Source organism: Mesitornis unicolor, unplaced genomic scaffold (assembly GCF_000695765.1).
Source record: "Mesitornis unicolor isolate BGI_N332 unplaced genomic scaffold, ASM69576v1 scaffold9239, whole genome shotgun sequence".
In the NCBI taxonomy this organism is placed as follows: Eukaryota; Metazoa; Chordata; class Aves; order Mesitornithiformes; family Mesitornithidae; genus Mesitornis; species Mesitornis unicolor.
In genome coordinates this window covers 462-16,330 of record NW_010209207.1, presented here as the reverse complement: position 1 = coordinate 16,330, position 15,869 = coordinate 462, and the positions used below count along the sequence as shown (strand labels likewise).

Sequence of the window (15,869 nt, the reverse complement as noted above, 5' to 3'; positions counted from 1 at the left end):
TGGCTGGCGGAGCTCATCGGCTGCGGTCTAGGTGCGAGGGGGACGGTGACGGGCAGGAGATTGACCGATGCCATGGTTGGGCTGGTGCTGCACATGCCCCCAGCCCCAGTAGTAAAGCGCACAGGGGAAGTTCACTTGACCACGTCTGCTTCTCGAGGGCCGGGGTCGCTAGAGATGATGGTGGCGGTCGCCGAAGCCCCTTGTGCTCGTTTCCTGCTTTAAGAGACGGGTGCGCGGTCGCTGGTAGCTCCGGTAGTTCCTGCCACTCTTCTTCAAGTTTGCCTGGGAGCTGTACTTAACTTCGGTGCTCCTTGTGGATGCTTGCTCTGGGAATGTGCGGGACATCTCGCTTAGCTCCCGAGGCTCCTCTGCTGGAAACTCCCTTGCTGAGACCCACTGTTACGTATTTGCCCTCTCTTGCCTGTTTTCAGTTGAAAACAAAAGCAAAAAGTTCCTTGCCGTTTTAGTGTTTGCACTTCAGCTTTCTCTTTGTCGTGCATTGTGTTTGTATATGTGCATACCTGTATTCCTTCTTTTTCTCCCAGCTTGCAGCGGTTTTGTGAAGACGTTGTGTTTTCAACCAAGCCTGTTTCTCTTTGGAGGGGTGTGGGCTTTTGTTTTCACAGGAGGGATGCCCAAATTCCGTGATGGCATAGTGAAATCAGCAATGGTGAGGAAAGGGCTCATGCTTTCTGTTTGCTTGTGCAAATCGACTGAGTGGGAGGTGCATTCACAGCAGATTTTCATCCTTTGGTGTAATCCCTTGCTTTAATTTGAGGAGGACACATAAGGAGGCTTTAAGTGCATATATAGTTCTGGAGAAAGCTGGGGCAGTTGCAGCCTAGTCTTCACCCCCACAGTCCCCAGAGTTAGAGGCAGAAAGTGCATCTCTTTTTCCTGGCCCTATCCCAGGCAGGCTGGTGCGGGAGTGGAGCTCAAGCAGCTGCACACAGCTGGGCAGCAGTGACTCTGGAACCTCCCGGGAGCAGGGTGGGGACTCGCCTGTGTGTGTGCGTGGTTAATGGTTTGGTTAATGGTTTAATGGCTTGCTTCTCTTGGTATTAACGATTTTCATAACTTGCTGATAGCTTTTCCTCTTTTTCAGCCTGGATTTAAGTCCAGTTTCTGCCGTGATGCTGTGGTATCTACGTATGAAATGTACATAAGGTTAAGATTTTTGGGTTGTAGGTGAGCAAAAATACATGTGAAAACGAATATGTGAGAAAGAATCAGTATTAAAGATACCTATGTTTCTTAGTGTGTACTCTTTCCTGTCAGACTAGAGGTAGCTGCTAAAATTATTCAGAAATAAATCACTAGGTAGAATCCATATATATTTGCAAAAAAAGTCCCCTTCAGCATATGATACATTGTTTGACGTGATTTGAAAGGTACTAAAATGAACAGATTATTTAATATTAAATGAGTGAAAATAAGTATATTTAGTCATAAATACGTCTGTTCTTAACAACACTTTAAAATATAGCTGTAATATACTTCTTCCAGGTCTTTTGGTCATATCTCTACTGTGATATCAGTGACACTTCCTGTGCAGTATGGTGCTACTCACTTTGGCTAAGAATATTGGAACATAGTTTCATTTCCCAGCCTGCCTTCCCACCCATTACTATATAAGGCAAGAAAGAAAACGGCTGTGATTGACTGGTACCTGCTGACACTATTGATGTTGCACTTGCTTTTCTTCTGAAAGAAAGGCTTATGCCATTTGGTTATTTTGACTGGCCACATGGGAAAGCAAAGGCAGTTTTCCATGGGATGTTCTATTTCCAGAAGTATCAGTAATGCAGCACTGTGAATGTGCGAGGTGGCCTATTTTATGGTTATTAGTGAGACTGTAGGTAAATCCCAGACATTCAAAATGGACTATGAGCAATTCCAAAGTGTATGATACACCTTAAATAATCTGTGTTCTAATAGCAAAGTTTGCTAGGACAATAATTGCAGAAGCATGCTGTTCTTTATATACTAATGTCCCTTTAAAGGTTAAGCAAGTAATGAAACACATATTATGTGGAGTTGCAGTGTTTCTTAAACAATGTTACCTTCTACTGATGTGGAATGTACTTGAAGACAGTTATTTATATTTAATGAACTATCTTCAGGAGAAGAGATAGTTTTATTATATTGGTCTGATTGGGCAACAAGGCATGTTGATTCAGAATGAAGGTTGACACTGTCAACTACAAGTTGCTGTCTTGCTACTACAGCTGTTTCATTTACCTCAGAGAGGATTTGCAGTGATTCTAGAATGTACAAAGTAGCTCAAATTTATTTCACAGTTGTTTACACAGTAAAGAATTTTCTTGAGTAAATTTAGCTTTTTATGTATTAGTTTATTTAATATTACTTAAAACTAAATAAAAACCAATAAAAGGGAGAGGAGCATGTAGGTGAACACTTCTGTGTTCTTTAACATAACTTTAATACAAAGTGCCTAGGACCTTCATTTAGTTAATGAGAACATAATTTATCATTGATTTATTGTACAGTCTGTGAAGCTCACTGCAGATGTGAATTGTGAACATGGAAGATAACCACATTTCAAATACCATTGTGCTGTAGATGTTGGCAACATACTTTATTGCTAAGTTTTGTCACCTCTGTCACTGTTAAAGTGTCTGCTGGATAGACACATTATGGAAAATTTTTAGGGAATAAACAATTTTAAAATAGAAAAAATATTAATTACATTCTGCTTATTGAATTTAGGGACTTCGGCAACATCCTCCAGTGCCCTGAAGTTAGCATGATTTGGGTGATTTGCATACAGATCTTCTACCTTGCTTAAAGTTGTAGATTTTTCGGTAGGTGGCAGTCTTACCTGTGAGTCAGTGCAATGTCAGTGCTGCAGCAGGTTAGCCCAGAGGGGATGTGGGAAGGAGAATGTTGCTAGTAAAGCTGGGTTGTTTTTGATGATACGTAGAATACTTGTTTATTAGTTACAAGGGCTTTCGCAATCGTACTTATTGAAAGTGACTATGTTTCCAGTTTTATTAATTTAGCTTATTTAATGTCCCATTGCAGGTTAGTTTGAGTTAAATCTGCTATATAGTTTACCAAATAATCATTTTTATATAGATATATATATATATGTGTATGCACAGGAGTAATGTTGCTGTAGCTCTTGTTAAGGCCAGGATCCAATTGCTTTAAGAACTTACAGCAACAAGAAAAGAAACGTCAGCAATTTCCTAGAAAGCATACAGTCTCTCATCTTTTCCATTTTGTTGGCTGAATGACTGGTGGTCAAAAGTTCTGTTTGCAACTTAAGTTATTGTTATTGGCAGTGTTTCAGAGCATGCTTATTTAACAGATAAAGAGATTTCTGTATATTATTGTTATATATACTTCTGAGATACAAGAAATTCTACGTAATAGACTGCTATATCAAAACGAATTTGATAAACAGCTATGTTTGAACTCAGCTGAATGTTACTCTGGCAGGTAAATGGAAACAGTATGGAAAAATGTGGAAACTATATGAAGATAAAATAGTGGAAACTATAGGAAGATAAAACCAGATTTACCGTTAACACCTTAAGTTACACTTGAAGTGTTTTAGTTTCTCTGTCAGATTTGTGTGACCCTACTGGTTAATGCAATTGTAACTCGCAACATAAAGATGGCGACTAAAATTGTGGAAATCCCCTCAAGGCTAAATTAAGGTGAGCTGACACCAATCAAGCAGTTAAACATTTTAACGTGAACAAGTTTGTATTTGGAAAACGTAAAAGCATTTGGTAGTGTGGATTCTTAGTGGGTGCCTTTTGTTAGAAAACAGTGACAGGAAAAAGAAGAGGAAAGATATGACCACTCTTGAATCCCGTGATGATTCCTTGATGTTGATGACAACAGGGCAATCCTCCTATGGTGGGGTGGTGGGTGCATGCATGTGGCTCCCTGAGCCACTGCCTTTTATACAGTCCAGGTATTTGCTGTGCAGGTGCCATCATGTGTATGAGAGGTGGTTGTGATCCCCTTCCCCACATTACCTTGCACGGCAACGCAGACCTGCGAATTGTGAATCCTGGGACAGGCACAAGCCTCTGCTTCCAGCACTTCTTTTCTTCTCATTGCAGAGCAGAACTTGCAGCTTTTGTTATGGAGGCCCTGTCCTGCCACAATGTTTGAGGCATTAACTCTTTCAGTCTCTCACAGATACATTATTAGATGTTCAGTGGTCATCACCCACAGCTTACTATATTTTTTCATTTTTTAAGGTTACCTTACCAAAATTTGTGAATACTATAAGATTGATGAAGAGGGTATATCAACTGTGGTTGCTTGGACACATGCGTATATGTCTCTGTTTAGGGCTGAGGGCAAACCCAAATTAAACAGGGAGCGGGATTTCTCTCTATGGTCCCCCACCCTGCCAAAGGAGGATAAAAAGGGAATAGAGAAGAGATGCTTCACACCAGGTTGGAAGTTAAGACTATAAAAAGTTTAATGAAAAAAAAAAAGAGGAAAGGAAAACGGAATTAATAAGGGATAAAGGATATTCAACTATATACAAAACCTAATCCCAGCAGTCCTGAGTAACAGTTTCCGAGTGAAGTCCCTCATGACCCCTGTGACTCATCACCAGGGACTTCAGTCATTCCCAGGAGTGGATGATGGCAAATGCCACCGAACATGTGGAGGTAGGCCCAGCTGACCTGAAATAGGACATGAGGCAGCCCAGGAAGGAAGGAAGAACCCCAAATGTTCCAGCCTCCTCGGTTTTTACCTTGTGGGTGGAAAGGGGAGGGAACAGTGCTGCTCTCTGACCCCTCAGGGTCCTACAGCTACCTTGTATCCTTCCCTCTCAGCCTATTAACCCTTAAACCGTAACATTTAAGGACATCTTGAGGTGTTTTGTATGCCATTAAATTCCAGAATTCCATGCATGGAAGTCTTTTGGTATCAGTAGAAGGCAAAGGGTGTGTATTAGGCCATTATTGTAGAACATCAGCAATTGTTGGGGGAAGGCTTGAAAGTTAACACTTTCTTATTTTAGTACTGGAAATTTGGAACATAGAAGTGCAGAATCTGTCTCACAAATGTACTGAAGTTTGATCCAGGTTCACAATTTGGAGTGTATTGTAATTTTTGTTATGTCTGTTTCATTACAAATATAAACATATTTAAGCTCTTAAATATTAGATATATGTCTCCAATAGACTTCTCATAGGCACAATATATTTGCTGTGGCAAGCAGAGAGATAATTGCTTCTTTTTCTTGTGTAAAAAAGGAAATATCACTGGTGCTTGTGACATAAATTACTTAAAACTAGAGTTAGCCTTAATGTAATTGTGTCTTTTCTGTATTGCATTGCAGAGATGGTAAACTGAGTTTGAGTAGATCAATCATCAATAGCTCTGATAGGATTGGAAAGGGTGGCTCCTCAATCTTCCAGCATGCTGTAGAAGGTTGGAAAATCAATTCATCTTTGGTACTGGAAATAAGGTGAGTGTCTTAAATAAAAAGCAGTTTATTTCATATTACCTACAATTCTTTCAATTTCATATTGCCTGTAATTCTTCTGGTCTGGAAAACAGTAGTTTGATTTATGGTCGCAGGTGGATGTTTTATAACTATGTATTTAGGGTTCAGTGGTAAATGCAACTGAATTACTTTAGACTCCAAAGTCATGTCATGCTTCCTGAGAATAATAAAATGTTTTCATCTGGCTATGTCAGTCTGGCCCATGCAGTCAGTATCTACATAATGCATGTCCACATATGAGCTGGTTGTGCAGAATTCTTTTGCAGTCAGTAGTGAGAAATTGCTACTTTCAGGACATTCTAAAGGTCTGAAATAGAACAGATGGAAGTACTCTAAACTTCCATCTAACTAAAAGTTTTCTCCCTCAACTACAAAGGGAGCTTAGGCAGACAACGTAGATGTAAGAGACAAGAGCTAGGACAACAGATTCTGTGAGTCCAACCCTGTCTGTGCCTGGTCCAAGTAACAAAGTCAGACATTGAAAGTACTGATATCTTTTTGTCATGGGTTAACCTGGCAAGCAGCTAGATACCATGCAGCCACTCACTCATTTGGTCTCCTCCCCGGTGGTATAGGCGAGAGAACCAGGAGAGTAAAAGTGATGAGTATCTCATCTGGTTGAGATAAAGACTATTTAATAATTAAAATAAACTGAACTCTGAAAAAATATTATTATTATTGTTATTATTGTTATTGTTATTATTGTTATTATTGTGATGATGATGATGGTGATGAAGAAGTTGAATTGTAATAAGACTAGGAACAACGATAATAAAGCAATCAAAGTTGTACTCAGCTTACAAACAGCAGTTGCTGGCTGTGTGCCAATGGAAGTGCAGTGGGGGGAGATAAACTTCAGGAGCCTAAAAGGCTAGATAGAATGGGCCACCATATGAAGAAGGAAAGGAAGAAACAGAAGGGGTTGCCTCCTGCAAACTCCCCAGTTTATAGTGAGTGTGATGTTTATGGGATTGCATATATTTTATTCATCAGCTTGGATGACACTTGGATCATCTGTCCTGGGTCATCTGTCCCACTTCCTTCCCATCCTCTTGTGTAGAGAGAAGAATGAAAAAAATCCAAAAGAAAACTGTGAATACAAGTGTAGGCAAAGACTGAAAATCAAACCTTGAATTACTGTAAACTTCACTTGCAAGAACCAAAACACCACGTACTATCAACATTGCTCTTAGCATAAATCCAAAACAAAGTCTTACCAGCTACGAGGAAAAAATAAATCTATCTGTATTGAAGTTATAATATAAATTTGTTTTCACTAAACTGAACACTGCAGTTCTCTCAGAAATGCAGTTCTGCTGAACAGAAAAAGGTAATTCTACAATTTAATCCCATCAAAACCAGGACACTTAATGCGGTTTTCTTTGCTGAAGTCAGAGAGGCCAAAAGGAGCCTTAGGCTCAACAGTAGCAGAGTCAAAGTGAGTATTAGTTCTGATGTGTCTTTGTAATTAGAATGGGTCTACTGACCTTGAGGCCTGAAAGGAGAGAAAGCAGAAGCCTCTTAGTGTGTTGTATTGCCATTGTATCTTCCCTGTCTTAATCAGGAAGGTGGCCGGCGAGAGAAGGCTAGGGGTGGCAGTGTGGAGGGCTAGGGGTGTGAAAAATCGAAAAATAAAGAAAATAACTATTCTTAGTAGTAATCACATAGCAGAGTATATTTGATTTTCTGAAAATTAAGATGTTGAATATGAATTTGATCTAATTAAAATGTGATTTCTATGTAATTTCCCTTTCTCTCTTTGTTTTAATTAAAGGACAGCTTAAAAAACCATTAAATAGGCAGTGTTTCCATGTACAAAAGCATGGCTTCTCTGAATGAAGAACTTGGGGTTTTTTTAATGCCTGCTGCTTCAAGTCCCTTATTCCAAAACATGCATAAGATGCAAGTAGCTCAGAAATGTATGAAGCTGTAGTAAATGAGCAATGTTCTGGAAGTCTTGTGCTATGATGGGCATAGCACCACCCTGCTGCAAAAGCCAAGGAACAGTGACAGGGATGGAAAGAATGGTAGGATTTGAGTAGGCAACAAATTAATACTCTGAAGCCTGTAGCTTTGTCTCAGCTGCCTGGCAAGTGCTCTGTGGAGCTCTGTGGTGTCCCTACTCCCTGACCGCATTGATTAAGGGACTCTTGGGCATTTGACTGCTCCCCAAGCACCTAGGTTTCTTACTGGTGACGACCTAGTGGTCACCCTAAAATGCAGCTGAGCTGCAGCTCCGGAATGGAGTTTCTTCCAGTACTGCCTGTTCAGATGCAGCCTGTTTGACCAGTGCATGGTTGTTCCTTAAAGACTAAGTCCTGCTCCAAGGTAGTTAAGGAGAGATGAGCATATTTCCTGTATCAGTAACAGTACTTAAAGTTTATATGCATATAACTGACAATTTAAGTTTGAAGAATACTGAGTAACTTCAGAAAAATACCGTTGAAATTTCAAATCATAGATCATGGTTCTGATAATTAGGAGAAAATAGAACAGTTTTACTTGTGAAGTAAACTGATTTGGAAGCCATTGCATGACTATAAGTAGAGACAGATAACTCTTCTGTAATTTTGTTGAAAAATTAAGTATCATATTTCAGAACCTTTTAAAACCAATATGCCTCGCTGCTCAAGCCAAACAACAAACAATTAAAAATACTACAATAACTTTTGATTAAAAATTAATAGAGAGAATGAAGCTTGGGTTATGCTCATTTTTCACCTGTTTCAAAAGCAAAATACAGTAGAGAATACTTTAGATTTTTTTTTTATGCCTGTTACTGCATGTTTATCTTCTCAATCTACTAATATTGTGAGTTTCAAAATCCATTTTTTCCCATACTGTTGGCCAGGGGGATAAAGTTCTCTCATTTTATAAACTACGAATGTGCTCTTAAGAAACATCATGATGTGATTATGCATTTGTTTTTTGTTGTTTGGGTTTTTTTAAAATTGTACAATGAAGTATGTTTTTTGTCTCGGTAGTACAGTGAAGAAAAAACATGTATCTTTTACACTGGTTTAAGCAGTAAAGGTTCCATTTTATCAGTGTTAAGATTTTCTGTACAGTAGAGAGCAAGCTGAAGTTATTTAGATGTCCCCATTGTTAGTCTTGCTTTGAGATTACGTAGGTGCCCTCATGAACACTGAGACAGAAAGGTGTTTTCAGTGCACCAGTAGATTTTAGATTAATGTGACTTAGGGCCAAAATTTGACATAAACTATATGGAAGGAATCAGTGCTACCAGCCAGTCATATTCTTTCCAGAAATCTCTTTGCTAGCATGCATAGCATATTCAGTTATGGTACTCAGTGGTAAGGAAAGAAAGTTGGCATGCTTGTCCCTAGGGCAGCCCCAAGCCTCATGATATGTTTTCCACTCTGAGGCTGGCTAAACAATGTGCATTCTTCTTTTACCTTTACAGGCAGTTTGTTATACACCTTTCTTCCCTGTCACAGCAGTAAGAAGCATCTTAGCCATAAATATTTTTACACTTACAGACCTATCAGAAGTAACTTCAAGTGGGTCTACCAGTCTGTTAGATTATTATCATGGTTAAACTAACTACTCAGCCTTCCAAAGTACGTTATGTGCACTGTGTAGACTGTGAAGATGATTCATACTCTATTATTGCAACTGTTAATGTGAACAGTGATGGTTTTGTCATGTGAGGTTGACCATAGCAAATAGTGGTAAAAGAGAAACAAAACCAATGCTAGTGCCTGTTGAGAAATGTATAAAAAGTTATCAGCTCTTAGCAGTGGAGAAATAATTTGTGAAACCATTAGTGTACAGCATGAAGACATTTCATAAAACTTATAAACACCCATAAATGGTAGCCACTTTTGTGTCTTATGTCAGCTTGACACCCACATTAGCAGTTTTAAAATGCAGAAAATATTTGATAATGAATTTTGAAATGTGCCAAGACTGTTGATCAATGGTACATCTGGACGTAGTTGGTTGGCAGCTGGAATATTATGCTTTGCTATTTGCTTTGTTGACTGGGCACCATCTTTCACTACATTATTTTTGTTCAAATTAGTGACTACTCTATCAGCCTTGAAGGTGCTATGAATGAAGGAGTCCATAAGTGAGAAAACTCCTTTATCAGGACCCAGTGGAAGGATGAAAAGCTTCCACTGGGTTTCAGGCATCACAAGATGCCCTCTGGGTTATGGAAGAGGCAGTCTAGGGAGTGTAGTAGCTCTTTTGGGAGGGCGGCAGCCCTTTGGAGATGTTAAACAGACATTAGAAGAAAGAGCTAGACTTTCTGTAATTGAGGTGGAAATGATGGGTATTATTAATTACTTGAGACTCACAAATTTGTTGCCTTGCCGATAATGATTGGTCAAGTGGGAGAGTGATTTTTCCAACTGGTGTAACCTTCTGATTGCTGATAACTTCTTTGAAGAATAATTCATAATTCCTGTGCCTAAGGGAAGAAAACTGCTTGCTTGGTTCCCCTTCTCTCTGAATTATTTCAGTCATGAAAAAGAGGATCCACCATCTGCAGGGTTTTGTGTCTTAAGTCTTTTCTACTCTCTGTAGCAAAGTGAAAGTTTTCCAGTTGTGGAAATTAGGAAATATCAGTTGTATTGAAGGCCATACATTCAGAAAGGATAGATGTGGCTGAGATTGTTCAAAGCTATCTGGGGAAGTCTTCAACACAGGACTGATGCCAGCACATCTGTGACTTGTGTGAAATGAACTATAGTCTGACATCTTGGTGTCAGACTTCTTTTTGATGCCACTTCTTTTTGATTCAATATGGGTGTTCATGTTGGAAGGAACAGGTGAAGGTTTTTTAATTGCAGGAAGGCAAAAAGAAAAAAAAAAGTGTTGAAGATGTACAATTTAATGGAGAACTTGATGAGTGGAAATTTCCTGTCAGAAAAGTATGAGAACTTGTAAGATGTTAACAGGATCATAAAAAAAAGGTGCAACTTCCTCCTTAGAAAGGTTAAGATTATTATCATTGTGTTTCCTTCAAGTTAATGTGAAACAGCTGTCTTAAGCCCTTAAAGTGCAAGCGGTCAATACTGAACTGGCAATGGAGCAATACAATTACACTGAAGCTTTTGGAGCAAGACTTTGGGGCCAGTTGCACTGTTTCCTTCAGATCTTCTCTGTCTCTAAGACATGCTAACTGAGGCTCTCTGGTCTGGTTTAGTGATAATAAACCTTAAGGGTTTTTTACCTCCTTAGACCCTTGCCTCAACTGAAAAGTCAGTGTTTACTGTCAGGTAGGGTGATTAGTTCCTTTGATTCCTTTCTTTTGACTTTACCTTGCTTAACTTCACAAAAAGCTGACATATGGCTGGCCTTCATACGGTTAGGAGTAGTTGGATCATGCTATTGCAAGGGATGTCATGATTGGAGGCAGCCTGGGCTGTAGCAGTCATGCACTGGTGTAGTTCACTGTCATAACACGTATGAGTCATATGAGAAGCATAGTCAGGACCATGAATTTCAGGAAAGCCAATTTCCAGCTCTTCAAGTAGTTAGTCAGTAGGACTCCCTGGGAAACAGCCCTCAAGGACGAAGGAGCAGAACAGAGGTGGCAGATCTTTAAAGAGTCTTTCCACAGAGCACAGGAGCTCTTGATCCCCAAGTGTAAGAAATCAGGCAAGGAAGGCAAGAGACAGGCATGGCTCAGTTGAGACCTGCTGACCAAACTAAAAGGCCAGATGGAACTACACAGGCAGCGGAAGCAGGGACAGGTATCCTGGGAAGAGTACAGGGATGTTGCCCGGTTGTGTAGGGATGAGGTCAGGAAGGCCAAGGCACAGCTGGAGCTGAACTTGGCAAGGGATGCCAAGAAAAAGAAGGGCTTCTACAGGTATTTAAACCAGAAAAGAAAGGTTCAAGAAAGTGTCCCCTCCCTGATGAGCAACAGTGGTGAACTGGTAACAACAGACGAGAAGTCTGAGTTTCTCTTTTTTGTCTCAGTCTTCACTGGCAACCTCTTCTCTCACTGCTCTTGAGTTGATGGCCCACAAGAGAGTGACCAGAGAGAAAAAGTCCCTCCCACTGTAAGTGAAGGCAAGTGTGACCATCTGAGGAACCTGCACATACACAAGTCCATGGGGCCTGATGAGATGCATCCCAGAGTCCTGAAGGAATCAGCTGATGTATTTGGCAAGCCATTCTCCATGGTATTTGAAAAGTCATGGCAGTCAGGTGAAGTCGCTAGTAACTGGAAGAAAGGAAACATTACACCCGAGACATTCAAGGTCAGGCTTCATGAGGCTCTGAGCAACCTGATCTAGTAACAGTGTTCCTGCTTACTGCAGGGGGATTGGACTAGATGATCTTTAAAGGTCCCTTCCAACCCAATACATTCTATGATTCTGTTTTAAGGCCCTCTTTTCCTTTTGCATGCCTACCAAAGATCTGTGCCCAATTAGTATGTGCTTCAGCTACTGAAGTGACCTTTCTGGTCAAGGGAGAGTGGGGTGCCCTAAAGGTCACAAGGAGGAATAGAATGGGGACAGAGCCAGACAGCAACCTCCCATAGAATGATGCTTTGTCTGTGTGGTCCTCTGTGGGCTGGGGAATGCCAGTAACTTTTCCATGGTTAGTTGGCAGTTAGGCGTGTTTTTAACAAATTCAAATCTGGGGTTAGACTAGATGACCTTCTAAGTCCCCTTCCAACTGAAACTATTCTATTATTCTAAATGCTGCTTTCCTTGAAGAAGTTTTCTTAAAACTCCCTTTCAGTCACACTAAAGCCAACTCTAACACATGCATGAACACTTGCAGTCTCCACTGACGACTCAGGAGACTAACAGGAGCTGTAACTGTAGCCATCTATAATGGCAGACTGTGACCACGTGTTACCACACAACTTGTTCTTGTTTTGTTTTGCTTTGGTTTTGTTTTTTAAATTAAACTAATTTGCCTGACAAAAAAGTATGCTTTATCTAGGTCATAGTCCTTGGTGATTTTAAAGGCTGAAATCTGCCTTCTGCCATCCAGCTGGGGAATGTGAAACCACATTAGGACTTGCTAGGGTTAGGAAATAAAGTGGTTTAAAGACTCTGTGAATCAGTCAGAGAAAGTCTGCAGGAGAAAAACAAGAGGGGCTAGAGATCAGCAACACATGGCCTGTCCAATTACAGAATAAAAGTTTAAGACAAAGTTGGATGGCTTCTTAGCTTCAGGTAAATGAAGGCTATTGCCAAGAATAAGGAGTAGTCTGACCTCCACTGCCAAGGTATAAGGAACAAGAACAGGCTTCAGTTGGTGTGGGAGAGTTCGGAGCTAGCATGAGGAATATTCTGCAGATAAAGCTAAAGAAGCACTGACTTAGGCTGCATGTGGAGTTTGCTGAGTCCCCACCACAGGAGGTTGTTAGGAATACATTGGATAAATATGAGCTAGGGGTGACGTAGATAAAGGCACATCATCAGTGGTGTCAGAGTGTGGACTAGGTAATCCCTTACTCCATCTCTGTTTCCATAATATGGTTGCTGATGAGCTAGCCCACTTTCTGGGATACTGAGGATGTGCTTCAGGGGCGTCACTTCACGGCTGGGGTCCAGACAAGTCCAGATGCCTCAGCAGTAAGGATTTCTGGTGCTGCATTGCTTGAAAGGAATGAATTTCCTAAGAAAAGTGTTGGAGGTCATATTTCAATGTTCTTCACTACATGTAGAAATATAAATTCATTTGTAATCTTAAAAGTAAAATGTTTACATGCTTTATTTTCTTTCTTTAATCCACACAGTGCCAAGGCAGATGAGGGAGAGTTTGTCATTATTAGTTAATAGTTGTGTAGTATAAAGACTACAGTACAAAATAAAACCAAAAGAATGCACATAAGTGGAGAAATGTCACCATGTTGCCCCAGAGCAAAACATATTTATATAATTTGGAAAGCTGTTCAGAGACAATGCTGTTACATGCACTTTATCAAATAACCAGGAGTTGTAGTTGGTATTTATATATTATGAACATGTGTTTCTGAATATCAAAGAAAAACGCTAGGTCAACTATAGCTTGTGACATTATGTTTCTGGAAGTCATGTAAACATGTTGCAAACAGCTGCTTGGCTTTCAGATGAGAGCAAGCCACATCTGCCTCACCTGGCCACAAAAGATTCAGGCCACACCCCAGATAGTTTTATTTATCAAAACGAAACTTGAAGACAACCTCAAATAAAACAGTTTGTTTACATATTTTAGCTTAAGGTTGCAGAGCACCTTTGTTTCAAGGTTTAATGAAAATCATGCTGTTTTTTTCCTTCTAACTGAGCTTACTTTTGAACTTTATATGCAGCTGGATGTGAATTAGCACTTGTTTTAAATTATTTTGTCTGCCTAATCAAAATAACCATGTTGGGCTATTTTTAGTGTTCTTTGTGGAAAAGAACAGAGGCTTAAACAAGTTCTTATTAAACAGCATTAAGACTGACTGAGACGTGTTTCAGTTTTTGTCATATCTCTTTGTAATTTTTTTCTCTTAGGAAAATGGAAAGTACTGCTATCTCTGTGGTACAGATGAGTCAGTAGCACAGAGGATCTTAAAACAATAGCATGAACTCTGCATTCTTTTTTTTTTCAGTATTAAAAGATAGCTGGATATATTCAGATGAATCAATTATGATTTTTTAATGTTAGCAAGGATTCTTATGTGTACTGTAATACCTGTGCATACATTTGTTTGAATATGCTACTGACAACTTCAGGTAAGAAAACACTTCTAAATATGTGAGAAGATACTAAGATTCAGTGACTTATGTCCATCTCAAAATTTTATTGAAAAATAAATTCCTTAGACATCTGTTTTTGAAATTTCAGTTCTGTTAAGTAAGTGGATGATTATCTGTTTGAATCTAATTCAGGTCCACTTGAAAACCTTTGAAGGACTTTGAGCATATGTAAGCACACAGATAGATAAATAAGCTTTGAATGTAAGTAACCAAATTAATAATTGAAGCCACGATGCTTTTATTTTTTTGGAACTGTGCATAACTCCACCACCTTCCTCTTATGTTTTAAAATAATACACAAGATACTCTATCCATATGCAAAAGTTGCTATTTGTTTGCTAACGGAAACAGTATGAGGCCCATTCATACAAAATCACAGAATCACAGAATGTAAGGATTCAGAAGGGACCTTGAAACAGCAGGATTACCTGTAGGTCTCACAGGAACATGTCCAGGTGGGTTTTGAATGTCTCCGGACAAGGAGACTCCACCACCTCTCTGAGCAGTCTGTTCCAGTATTCATTCTAGGTTATCAGGGATGGGTGCTTTAAATTACTAAAGTGAATGTTCCTTTGATCACATGTGACTTTTTTTAGACAGAGCCTTAGGTTTCTGTACATTTCATATAATTAATTTTGCTTTTTGAGACTCATTTGTGGTCACCCCTTTTCATGTCAGAATGCATGTGGAGTAAGTCTCCGGGTAGCTTGGCTGGTGCTATTGGTAATTTTTGATGCATTCATCTTGTCCTTTAAAACTGCAGCTATGGTAGCTCTATTCCTAGGTAATGAAGAATTTTAGTGATTTTTAATACTGCTAAATTGGGCAGTTCCTTCTTCCTTGCTCTGTTTCATTTTGTAGCAATCTGTATCTGTTGCAGAGTACCCACAAAATGAAGCTTACCCAACCCATGGAGATTTTAAGGCCATTCAGGTTAATGATTAAAGTGGGGTTTTCATCTTCCTTTTACAGAAATTATTTGCCTGGCCTTACCAAAACCTTCAGACACTCAGGATTTTAAAATTGTCTATCCTGAATGGAGGACCACTCTGGGGCACCTTGCTGAAGTGACAAAAGCAGCTAAACTGCGGGGAAAACAAAAACCAATCACAACAGCAAAAAGCGCAGGGAGAGAGAGGGTGCCCCAGCCCCCTTTCCTCAGAGAGGAAAACGTGAGCTCCTGACAGCGGTCAGCGCTGACTCACCGTGGGCGAGGACAAGAGTGACGGTTAAGCCCCTCAGGTGGAAAAGCAGCCCCCAGGGAGCACGAGCCACAGAGCCTGGCGAACAGGATGGGCAAACAGGGCATGGCATGTCAGAAGGGCATGCCACAGCAGTTTGCGCGGGCGCCCCTTTCCTCAGAGAGGAAAACGTGAGCTCCTGACAGCGGTCAGCGCTGACTCACCGTGGGCGAGGACAAGAGTGACGGTTAAGCCCCTCAGGTGGAAAAGCAGCCCCCAGGGAGCACGAGCCACAGAGCCTGGCGAACAGGATGGGCAAACAGGGCATGGCATGTCAGAAGGGCATGCCACAGCAGTTTGCGCGGGCGGGGCAAGCAGGAAGGGTGCTGAGGCCCGGCCAGATCAGCTGGTCAGCAATGGTTACCACCAGGCAGAGAGCCATGGACTCCCACAGCCCAGCAC

At 40.4% G+C, this 15,869-nt stretch overlaps 1 protein-coding gene across 1 annotated transcript in view; it reads left to right on the top strand.

Annotated features, from left to right (window-relative positions):
• The window catches only part of LOC104547203 (CMP-N-acetylneuraminate-poly-alpha-2,8-sialyltransferase-like), a 5,848-nt gene extending 374 nt beyond the window's left edge, over positions 1-5,474 (top strand). Inside the window, exon 2 of the mRNA XM_010192801.1 lies at positions 5,342-5,474. Within this exon, the coding sequence (XP_010191103.1) occupies positions 5,342-5,474 (133 nt within the window). The remainder of the gene's footprint in view (positions 1-5,341) is intronic.
• The last annotated feature ends 10,395 nt before the right edge of the window (positions 5,475-15,869 follow it).